The sequence below is a fragment of the Grammomys surdaster genome, unplaced genomic scaffold, assembly GCF_004785775.1.
Source record: "Grammomys surdaster isolate TR1022 unplaced genomic scaffold, NIH_TR_1.0 190, whole genome shotgun sequence".
Lineage (NCBI taxonomy): Eukaryota > Metazoa > Chordata > Mammalia > Rodentia > Muridae > Grammomys > Grammomys surdaster.
Window position 1 is genome coordinate 4,877,680 of NW_021604635.1, and position 12,305 is coordinate 4,889,984.

Here is a 12,305-nt window from a genome sequence, read left to right on the forward strand (position 1 = left end):
GCCAGCTTTGGAGACAGTGAAGAGGCTGGCGGAGGGAAAGAGTGGGTGCATGGGTGAGTGAGGCGGGCAGGTGACATAAATGAAAACAGGGGAAGGGAGTCGCCCACCCAGGGCCTTTCTGGAGCTGTAGGGACTTGGGCTTCCTCTGAGGGCAGTGGGAGGGGTACTCTGATAAGAGGTGTGACTGATAAGGCCTGGATGCCTTATCCAGGCTGAGAACAAATGGAGAAGAACAGAGCAGAAGCAAGGAGCAAGAGCTGGGTTCAGAAACTGTTGCAGTAACTCACCCAACAGAAACATTGTTACAACTGTGCCAAGGAGGAGATGGGGAGGGTTGAATTGAGAACAGGAAAGGACTGTGGCTTTCACTTGTAACGGAACCCAATAGTGTGCATGGATGTATAAGAAAGAACAGCAGTCAGAGATGACATCTTATAGCTCAGTACTTAATGAAGGAGTAGCACATATCCACTGGTGCATGGAGGTGAGGAACACAAAGACTGAGGAAGCGAAACAAATTTTAGAAATTTTCATGACTGTGACAAAGGCTTGAAATTATTACTGAATCAATCAATCAATCAATCAATCAATATATATATATGCAATAAAATCAATTAATATATTATATAATTCATAGATATTATACATTTATATATTATTTATTTATTTATTTATTTATTTATTTATTTTTTGGTTTTTCAAGACAGGGTTTCTCTGTATAGCTCTGGCTGTCCTGGAACTCACTCTGTAGACCAGGCTAGCCTTGAACTCTCGAGCTCAGAAATCCGCCTGCCTCTGCCTCCCAAGTGCTTATATATTATTTATATATAGACCACATATATTGTTTTTATATTTATATATATATAAATCATTTATATATATGATTTATATACATAAATTATATATAAAATTTAATACATTGTATATTATATATGATATAAAATATATAACATATATAATTTATATATATTATAAGATAATATATATAACATAATATATAATATACAACACATATATAAATTGTATATATATATTACTGATTATGTAGATAGTTATACTGCTAAACATTAAACACATACACACACACTTGTTAAGAGCAGGGCTGTCTTGCCTGCCGTTAATAAAGACCCTTAGGAGTAGGGTAAATGGCTGTCTCTGCTCCTGAGAGCAGTCCCTGATGCAACACAGCTGGAGCATCTGAGAACGAGGCCAACTGTGAATTGTGCACGGTGTTAGCATTTGTTTACCTGTTTGTTTGTTTTAGGCTTTGAGGAATTCTTTCCTTTTTTGTGAAGGAGAAACAGAGGTGATGACTCAATGGGACACTCATGGAGTGAAGTGTGGACCTTTTCAGAATACCGCTGGAAATCTTCAACCTCCACATCTCTATCCTGCCTGTGTGAGAGCAAAGAAACATCCTAAAAATGCTGTCTGTAATTATATTAGGAAAACTATGGCAAGAATCTGTGGTGATAAAAATGTATGTGTGTGTGTGTATATCAGCATGTGTTTGTGTGATGGATCCTTATCTATCTTACAAGAATCCTACACTCATCATTCAGTCAGCTAACATTAACTTCTGGCATTCCACATTCTGACTGACCCTGGATGATTAGGACCATGTCTGAGTCTCTTAATCTGTGCTCAGTCTCTCCCTTGCATGCTCCTCCATCCTTGGAGTTCTATTGTCTCTTAAGGACCTAGATCAGTGGCTTTGATTAAAGCAATGAATTAAATTAAGATGTCAGTCTTACACTTTGAACAAGGACCTTCATAAGCTTATCTGTAGTTTACTATTAATAACCATGCAAAATAATTATGTCTTATATTGATAGCTTGTTATATACCAGGTGCTGTGCAAGTACCTTCTATGTATTGTCTTACATATTTCTATGACAAACCCACCAAGCAGATGCACTTGTTTTCTGCATTTTGCAGGTGAAGAAATGAAGTCTTGCTTAGTCTCAGCAGTGCAGGAATTAAAGAGCAAGGGATTTTCAAACCCAAGTACATCAGTTGCTCAAGCACACAAACTTTTAATTACTATCTGCTAAGGACCGTAAATTACATGCTTATGAGTTTTAGTAATGTAAACATTTCACTACTGTATTGATCATTATCAATCTGGTTCATTCATCAATAAAAAATAGTGTGTACCTGGTAAAGTAGGCATTGCTTATACAGCCAGTGAAATTAGCAAACTGAGGACTAATGGGTGAGCCACCAAAGTAGAACTTCTTCTCAGTCGTTTGAGTCTGCTCTGCCTTCCCTTTTGAAGGATTCTTACTTCCAAGTCGGCTTTTGTCTACTACCAGTTCATATCTGCAAAGGCAAGAGTTGGAACACACAGCACGTTTTACCCAACCGCTCCTTTTCACCGAACAGGTAGGTTTTCTCACAGGGTCAAAATGAAATATCTTAATGGAAACATAGATTTCTCAGGAGGAACAGGAGGAAATGGCTAAATACTCATGTCTGCAAGACGGGCTCTCCAAACCGAGACTGGACTCTAAATCCCCACAGCAAGTATTTTCTTAGTGGAAAACCAGAGCACACCTCTGGCAGTTGTCCCATTTCTAGGAGGCCAGTTTCACTGCACAGCACACTGGGTGGCTAATCGTTAGAAACAGAGTCCACAGAATCTGGACTGCCATTTACTTTGGACAGGATGTTCCACACAGCATCAGTGTGCAAAAGAGGTTTATTATTTCGAAACATCTTATTTTATGAAAAAGAAATTTAGTTCATATATACATATATGAAGATGAAGTTAGAACTTTTAAAATGCTGTCATAAATGTAACATGCTTTACTGTTTAGGTTTAAAATCTAAACACAACCAGTATTTGCTGAAACCCTTCTATGTGCAACAAATCACACTGCATTCACCAAGTAGCCTGAGCAAGTGCTGGTGGTACAGAGATGAAAACTTATCTTTTAATGGACACACCTCTCCACCCTCCTGCACCAAGAGTCTGCACTTGTTAAGCAACTTTACCATGGCTTATTTGGTGTCCCTTGAAAATGAGTAGCATTCTTCTGGGAAGAAGGTAATGAGCGGTTCCTCCCACCACTTTTTGGAGCACTAGAAAAGCAACAATGTAGCCTAGGAACCACAGCGGCACTTGTCAGAAGCACACCCTGCAGATAAAGATCCTGGGGAAGTCTAGGAAGTGAGGGGCTGTACCTTGCCGCTGAGATGGAGGTGACCAAGAAGTGGGACAGCCCATCATGGTACTGCTTGTCTGCCGTCTTAACCTTGATACCCTTTACATCCATGACGACAGTGCCGTTGTCCAGTGAAATGGAAAACACGTCGGACTGAAACACAAACACAGGTGTTTAAGTAGGAATCTGAGGATAAAAGCCAGATGTGTTCTCAAAGTTCACTTGATGATACTGCTTAAAGGAGCACACAGTGCACAGGAAGTTTGCCAGTGGGATAATTTCTGTGAGTAGCAACAACTACACACTTTTGCTGATGATACTGCTGCTTAGAGAACTAGGCCTATCATCTGCAAGTAGTGAGACTTTGACTTCTTCCTTTCCTATTTGTATCCCTCTGACTTCTTTTTGTTGTCTAATTGCTATCGCTACGACTTCCAGTACTGTATTGAATAGGTAGGGGGAGAGTGGGCAGCCTTGTCTAGTCCCTGATTTTAGTGAGATTGCTTCAAGTTTCTCTCCATTTAGTTTGATGTTGGCTACTGGTTTGCTGTATATTGCTTTTACTATGTTTAGGTATGGGCCTTGAATTCCTGATATTTCCAAGACTTTTATCATGAAGGGATGTTGAATTTTGTCAAATGCTTTCTCAGCATCTAGTGAGATGATCATGTGGTTTTTTTCTTTGAGTTTGTTTATATAGTGGATTACGTTGATGGATTTCTGAATATTGAACCATCCCTGTCTTCCTGGGATAAAGCCTACTTGATCATGATGGATGATTGTTTTGATGTGTTCTTGGATTCAGTTTGCAAAAATTTAATTGAATTTTTGCATCGATATTCATAAGGGAGATTGGTCTGAAGTTCTCTTTCTTTGTTGGGTCTTTGTATGGTTTAGGTATGAGTGTGATTGTGGCTATTGTGGCTTCATAGAATGAATTGGGTAGTGCTCCTTCTGTTTCTATTTTGTGGAATAGTTTGAAGAGAAGCGGTATTAGGTCTTCCTTGGAGGTCTGATAGAATTCTGCACTAAAACCATCTGGTCCTGGGCTTTTTTTGGTGAGGAGACTTTTAATGACTGCTTCTATTTCCTTAGGGGTTATGGGACTATTTAGATGGTTTATCTAATCCTGATTTAACTTTGGTACCTGGTATCTGTCTAGAAAATTGTCCATTTCATCCGGATTTTCCAGTTTTGTTGAGTATAAGCTTTTGTAGTAGTAATATTTGATGATTTTTTGAATTTCCTCAGTTTCTGTTGTTATGTCTCCCTTTTCAGTTCTGATTTTATTAATTTGGATACTGTCTTTGTGCCCTCTGGTTAGTCTGGCTAAGGGTTTATCTATCTTGTTGATTTTCTCAAAGAACCAGCTCCTGGTTTTGTTGATACTTTGTATAGTTCTTTTTGTTTCTGCTTTGTTGATTTCAACCCTGAGTCAGTTAAAGAAAGGAGGACTTCTCAAAGACCACATGAAGCTCATGAAGAAGGAAGATCAAAGTGTGAGTGCATCGGTCCTTCTTGGAGTAACAAAATACTCATGGGAGCAAATATGGAGATAAAGTGTGGGACAGAAACTAAAGGACGGGCCGTCTGGAGACCATTCCACCTGGGTATCCATCCCATATGCAGTCACCAAAGGTAGACACTGATGTGGATGCCAGGAAGTGCATGCTGACAGGAGCCTGATATAGCTGTCTCCTTAGAGGTCTGCCAGAGTTTGACATATTCAGAGGTGGATGCTCACAGCCAACCATTGATCTGATCATGGGGTTCCCAATGGAGGAATTAGAGAGAAGACTGAAGGAGTTGAAAGGGTTTGCAGCCCCGTGAGGAGAGCAACAATACCAACCAACCAGAGCTCCCAGGGTCTAAACCACCAGCCTGGGAGTACATAGGGAGGGACCCATGGCTCCAGCTGTATATGTAGGGGAGGATGGCCCTATCGGGCATAGGTGGGAGAGGAGATCCTTGGTCCCGTGAAGGCTGGACGCCGAGTGTGGGGGAATTCAAGGGTGGGGAGGTGGGAGTAGGTGGGTGGGGGCACATCCTCATGGAGGCAGGAGGAGGGGGATAGGAGGTTCCTGGGTGGGGGGGCGGCAAAAGGGGATAACATCTGAAATGTAAACAAAATATCCAATTTTAAAAAAAGAAGTAGACGTGTTGAGGGCTGGGGAGGGGCTCAGTAGGTAAATGTACTTGTACAGAAAGCCTGATGAGCTACATTCAGAACCCCAGAATCCACGTAAAAACTAGATCCAGCAGCATGCATCTGCAATACAGCACTACCATGGTGAGATAGGACGCACAGACTGGAGTATTGCAAGCCAGCCGGCTAGCCTGGAGTACCCATGGAAGTGGCAAAACCAAGAGAGCTCCTGCTGCCTCAAAACAAGGGGGAAGTGAGGACCGAAGCCTAAGAGTTGTGCTTTGACAACTACTCATGACATGGATATACTTGTATGAATACACACTCTTTCCCTGTCTCTCTGTCTCTCTCTCTCCTCTCTTTCATATACTTCTATGGAAAAAACAAGATACATCCTTTTTTTTTCTTGGTTTGGTTTTGTTTGTTTGTTTGTTTTTGTTGTTGTTGTTTTTCGAGACAGGGTTTCTCTGTGTAGTCCTGGCTGTCCTGGAGCTCACTCTGTAGACCAAGCTGGCCTCGAACTCAGAAATCTGCCTGCCTCTGCCTCTCAAGTGCTGGGATTAAAGGCGTGTGCCACCACTGCCCAGCATATCCATATTTTGAAGTGAAAGCCTTTGGTGGTTTTGCCATAAAAGGAGATGCTCAGTCTCAACGAGTTTCCTAAACTAAGTGTTCCTACCATATCAGTGTCATGTGATACCTCTGAAAGACAGTGTTTCAGCCTCCAGGAGGATGTCGTTAGACGAAAGGTCTAGAGTTAATTCACTAGTATGTTTTTAAAAAGATGCTTCTCTTTTTTGATATATTAAGACAGATGAGGACTTTGAGGAAGCAGAAGTTACTTCTCTTCTGAATTTGCTTACTGTGTGTTTTAAAACATCGGCAGAGGATAATGTTTTCTTTTCCTTACCTGTGCATCAGCTTTGAAAGCCAGCCCTCAGTCCACAAACCCTGTGAACTGCATAGGAACCCAGCCTACTGTTTGTGAACGAAAGTTATCGAATGAGGCAGGGTAATCTGAAGCAAGATTTGGGGTAAAAGTTCTACAAAATACTTTCTATAAATTGTCATAGATGCTATTGATTTAAATTACATTGAGAAAAATAACAGGGCTTAGAGGAAATAGCAGCCTACAAAGTGCTTGCTGTGCAAGCATAAGGACCCCACTTGATCCCTAGAACCCATGAAAAAAGCTGGGCATGGCGGCACACACCTGTAATCCCAGCACTGGGGAGACAAAGACTGGTAGATTTCTGGGGTTTGCTGGCCACCTTGTCAGTGAAAGACTCTTCCCAAAAACAAGTCCAAGGTGAATGGCACTTGAGGAAGAATGACACCTGAGGTTGCCCTTTGGCCTCAACATGCACAAGCACACATGTGTACAAGACCGTGTTCAATCTCCCGACATACACATACAAAAGAAAGAAATGTCAAGGAGGTGACAGATTACATGCTAGGGTAAGAAGCAAAGTTTGTTTTCAAAAAGTGTAGTATGGGCAGAGATACATCAGCTGAACCTTAGCTTTGCCAGATCTCTACAGATCTTATTTATTTTCGTAGGAATGAAGACAGAACCACGGCTCCGCACATGTTAGACCAGCTTGCTACCACAGAGCCACACACCCAACCCTTTATTTTTGACATACGTTTTGTAAGCTGAGTTGAGTATTCTACTGTAAATCCAAAGGCAAAGAAGAATGTAATGTCTCTCTAATTTATAAATTAAATCAGGAGCGTCTTTGTTCTGACGCTCAGAGGTTGTTATGCTGCCATCGATGCTTCTGGCAGGCTGAGGATATATGCGCTCTTTTTCATAAATCAATATTCTAAAATGTTTAAGATAAAATATACAGGAATAGGAAGGTGATCTAGTACATTGAAATATTGCTCTCAAAATGGCAAAACAGGGAATTTGTGATACACAGTGCTATCTTCTTTGTAAAGGCATTAAGTAACAGATCTAGTAGGCCTGACAGGAACTACCTTTTGAATCTATTAGAAATGAACAAAAATGATATTGTCAAGTGTCTGTGCCAATTGTAATGTGGAAAATATTTGTGATTTTGTTCAGCAACGAAATTAGAGGTACTGCCAATACTACTGTGGTTCGTTGCGGTATTAAAAACAGGAGAAAGTGTTCTTTCAATTAGAGAAAATGAAGATATGATTTTCCACAGGTGAGTCTACAGACTCCTTGAATTCTCAACTCCATCAGCTCCTGAGGTGCAGCACTGATGTCCAGGCCAAGATATCTCTGATTGTAGTAGTGACGTGAATGTTACGAAGGTAATCAACTACTCGAGGTTTAAGGCCTGCTCCATAGAGGGAAACACATGTCTAGTACTGTCAATCTGTCTAACAACCTATGGTTGGGGAGCTCACAGGCCTCAGAGATGAACCTGCTACCATCACTCTGCCGGGCAGACATAGTATCTAACTGCACTCTACGTTCTTGTCTCTATACCCAAGATGAGTGCAGTTCTCAGGTGTCATCAGAGAAGTCTCTGTGTGCAATGGATGCAGTTAATTCAGAATTCACAGCTAGTTAAAGTGTGCATAGTATCAGTTCAGTGGAGTGCACAGCCAAAAATGGGATATGGATTTGGACACACACACACACACACACACACACACACTGGTTGGGGTTGGAAGGCAGGTAGAATGAACCGGAGGAAGTTAGAGGAAAAACCTGTTTGTGTGTGTATGTGTTTGAAGATGGTCAAATACGTTGTATAAAGTTCTCAAGAGTTAATAAGATATTATATGTAAAATATGTATATGGCATATTTAGCATCTGATAGCATGTAGTATTTGTGAGTCATATTTGAGTCAAAATTTACTTTTATCATGCCTAAAGCTTGTTTTTGATAGACAAAACAGCTACACAGAGTGTCCTCAGAGGAAAGCAAGTACTTACCCCTGAGGCGTAGTAGAAGAGTAACCCATTTGGCTGTAACGTTCGGAAATTGAAGCCTCCTTCAAAGCCATCAAAGAAAGATATTTTCTGAGTCGAAGCAATAAAACTTTGCCCATTGAAATACGCTCTGCGAGATATCTGTGTGGGAAAAGGAGGTAAACACAGTGTTTTTGGTAATTATGGGACACTTGTGTGAGTTTTCATATTCAAAGAGCCATGCCTGCTGTGCACACAGCCTGTGTTTCCATTGTGTTTGCTGGAGTTCAGGCACATTGGCTTCCCTTCCCTGTCCCTACAGCAGCTGGCTTGCAGCACTCTCATTTCTTACACCCCAGTGATCAATAGCATTTGCACAGTCTCTCTGGGCTTTGGATGTCAGGTCCACTGGAAACTGGAGCAGCTGCAACAGGAGAGTCCCAGAGACTCTCTAGTTTAATGAGTTTTCTTTCTCTTGGCAGCAGAAAGGAGCCCAGGGAGGAGAAAGGGCTGATCCAGCTGCAGAAAGCATCATGTTTACCTGTGAAAAAGCTCTTGAGTGAATGGTACTTACCAGAGAGTCCTCTGGGCACCCATAACCAACTCCTAGGGTTTCTGTCTGCTCCAGTAAATTGAAATCTTTCTTTTGGAACTGGAAGCCCTTCATGCACCCCCTAAAGTTGATATCTAGGGGAAGGTGTGCTCTTAGGGTCCTGGAAAAGGAAATCAGTTCTCATTGGTACTATATATATACATATACATATATACACTATAGAGATCTGTTGGCTTACAATCTCAGAAGCTTTAAAACCATTCAGAGTCTCACGCTTTTTTGACAAGCACACGGCTGTGTGAAACCTTTGTGTGTAGTTGACTGCCCCAAGTGAAGACAGCTCACTTGCTTCTTTATAGTTTTCAAAATCTTTTAACTTTCATTATCAACTGCTACTTTTCTAATGATGAAATGATACAGATGGGAATGTTAGCATTCATTTTTTATAGAATCTTGAGACTGAGTTGGTAGGCTACAGGTAGAGAATACTTTACTCTGGGCAATTTCATAGAAATTGGAAAGAAACTTATTCCCTTACATAATAAATACCAAGATAGGATCTGACCTCGGGTTTTCAGACATCTACTAATGGGTTTGACCTTATCTGTAGCATATTCTAATCAAGGAAAGCTAGAGGCAGGTCCTAGAGAATGTCAGATGTCTAGGCTCAGGGCCTGTGCAGGTGTATACCAGATGTGGTCCTAGAGCCGAAGGGAGAAGTGGACACATGTCTCATCCCTACCCGGGAGCATCTTCAGTTGACAGCTACTTGCAAATGAAAAAATAGTTTTCTCCAAGGGAGTCTCACTGAAGAAACGAATCTTTCTCTCTCTCCCCCTCACCTCCTTCTGTCTTTGAGACAGGGTTTCTCTTTATAGCCCTGGCTGTCCTGGAACTCGCTCTGTAGACCAGGATGGTCTCAAACTCAGAGATCAGTCTGCCTCCACCTCTGTCTCCCAAATGCTGGGACTAACGTTGTGTGCTACCACCACCCAGTCCAGGTAAACCACTCTTTAGGGAATGCTGGCCCCACTCCCAGCAGTAATTGACCAACATAACAGCATCTGTGTCTCACAATGTTGTCAGAACACTGGTTTTTGTTCTTTGTTTTTAAACCTTACAGGTCCTTTGTGTATACATATCATGACTTCTTGTTTTATGTGCTGACATATTGTCTGCACCTATATGTATCTTGTGATTTTTCTTTGGCTTTTTTAGATTTTTTTTTGTTTTGTCCCTATTCTAATTTTTTAATTTTAGTTTGATCTTATTTTATTATTATTCCTTAGAAGCCTGTTTGCTTTCTAACAAGAGACAGAAAGGGTATGGATCTGAATGGGAAGGGAGGAGGGAGGAATTGGGAGGAGTATGGGGAGGGGAACTCTATAATCAGAATATATTACATGAAAAAGACTACTTATATTAATAAATTAAAGTAAGAAATGTTTTATCCTTCTGATTAGGGATGTCATCCTTGTTTAGTGTCCTGTTCTCATCTCTGTCATGCTCTGTGTATAGAAGGTGCCCAAGAACATGCTGTTTGGTACTGAATGAATGCCACATTGGCTTGGACCAAATCACAGTGGGTTAACTGTGCAGTAAATGAACAGCTCTGCTGTGTTCTGTCCTCAGAGGACAGAGATGGAGGAGCATATTAGCTAGCAGGCTGGCTTAGTGGTCAAGTTCCATAGGAAGTGGTTGAAGGACTGAAGAGGGGATTTAGTTCAGAAAAATTTGGAGAGCCTTCTTTAGATACGATAATTTGCAACATGGAAAGGATTTGACTCAAGATAAATAAGAACTTTGTAACAATTGAAATCTCTCTCTCTTACACACACATATCTATCTATCTATCTATCTATCTATCTATCTATCTATCTATCTACCTATCTATCTCCATCCTTCTGAGGTAATCATTCACACAGCACTAAGCTCACTCACAGGTTTGAATGCTCATGGTGAGGGGTGTTTCTGTTACATGAGGGATGGGCTCCATCGTCAGCTCCCACTTGAGTTCAGGATTTTTTCCCTTTTTTTTTATAAAGATTTATTTATTTATTATATATGAATACACTGTAGCTGTCTTCAGACGCACCAGAAGAGGGCATCAGATTTCATTACAGATGGTTGTGAGCCACCATGTGGGATTTGAACTCAGGACCTTTGGAAATGCAGTCAGTGCTCTTAACCACTGAGCCATCTCTCCAGCCCCATTTTTTCCCTTTTTTAAACATTGGGACTTGACTTTAGAACAGCTATAATTTTAGGAAAGCAAGAGGCTTTATGTAAAAGCTTTCCAGGTTCCTCTAATGAGAGCTACCACACAGGATTATCTCAACGTTGCTTTGAAGTTTTAGAATCACTGTTTGTTTGAGTTTATTAATTTTGAGATGTTTCTATTAATTTGATACATAATAAGAGCTGAATTTTTGAATTCAATAGAACAATGCACACAAACCATGACTTCTTGTACACCCTCAAGAATGTACATACTTTCAGATACTATTGAAGACTAAGACAGACATGAAAGAATACACGCTGTTTCGTCTTTGCACAATATGCTCTGTTCTACTCTTCCTCTCCTTGAGAAACAATGCAGGAGACTGTTCTAAAAGTAATGCTGTATTAGTTAAGTGTGTAAGTCACACAGTGAGATGCTTATTTAAGGAGGTCATCAGCTCTGGCTACAGAGGCACTGTAGGTTCACGGATATTTGTCTATACCTGTGCAGATATGTTGTCTAAAGTAGTAAGCTAGAGCTCTCCTAGGTATTGAATAGTCATTCGTCTATCATTAGCAATGAAAAGCCATGAATTCAAAAAGCTTTACCTGGACTGTAAGACTTCTTGGGGAGCACCCCCAATGTAGATGTCTGTGAAAGGTATCTTCTTCTTCTCATTGTCTGTGCTCTTAACGTGTCGTCTGTCCACCACCAGAATCATTTTCTTGTCATTGTGGTAAATGATTGAGATCTGAGAGAAATAATGTATTGTAAGTCTGCTTAACAGTTGTTTTTTTTGTTTGTTAATAGAAAATGTGATGTACTTTAACTATCCTACTTATAACCACCTGTATTCTTCTTTGTTCACAAGATAGGGAGTAGAGTTTCCTTTCTTACTTGTAGGGATGACAACTAGGGTTTTATATAATGTAAACTCACAGTTTACATTTCCTGGGGGAAGACCCCTTTCTGGGAAAGGAAATAGCCTAGGCTACATTTTTCTATGAGTCCTGTTTTGTTTTTTAAAATTTTCTCCTGCCTCTTCTGAGGGGATCTATAAAGAACATATAAACATCTAGTTCTTTTTTAAAAGCCTTGATTAAGGCATCACTGATTACAAAGCTGCACATGTTTAAATAGATTACGTAATTTATTAAGTTTGGACACATTTGCTATACTACTAGCCTAATCCAGTTAACATATCTAACATTTCTTAAAGTTTCATTATTTCATTGCATTCCCTTGTGTTCTCTCTCTCTCTCTCTCTCTCTCCCTCTCTCTCTCCCTCCCTCTCTCTCTCCCTCTCTCTCTCCCTCTTTCTCTCT

General features: G+C 40.6%; 1 protein-coding gene across 1 annotated transcript in view; it reads right to left on the minus strand.

Annotated features, from left to right (window-relative positions):
- Positions 1-12,305, minus strand: part of Lama4 (laminin subunit alpha 4) — a 142,090-nt gene that overhangs the window by 19,715 nt on the left and 110,070 nt on the right. The window contains exons 25-30 of the mRNA XM_028769000.1: positions 11,589-11,731; positions 8,781-8,919; positions 8,231-8,368; positions 3,187-3,320; positions 2,158-2,322; positions 1,248-1,395 (exon numbers count right to left, since the gene is read on the minus strand). Of these exons, the coding sequence (XP_028624833.1) occupies positions 1,248-1,395; positions 2,158-2,322; positions 3,187-3,320; positions 8,231-8,368; positions 8,781-8,919; positions 11,589-11,731 (867 nt within the window). The remainder of the gene's footprint in view (positions 1-1,247; positions 1,396-2,157; positions 2,323-3,186; positions 3,321-8,230; positions 8,369-8,780; positions 8,920-11,588; positions 11,732-12,305) is intronic.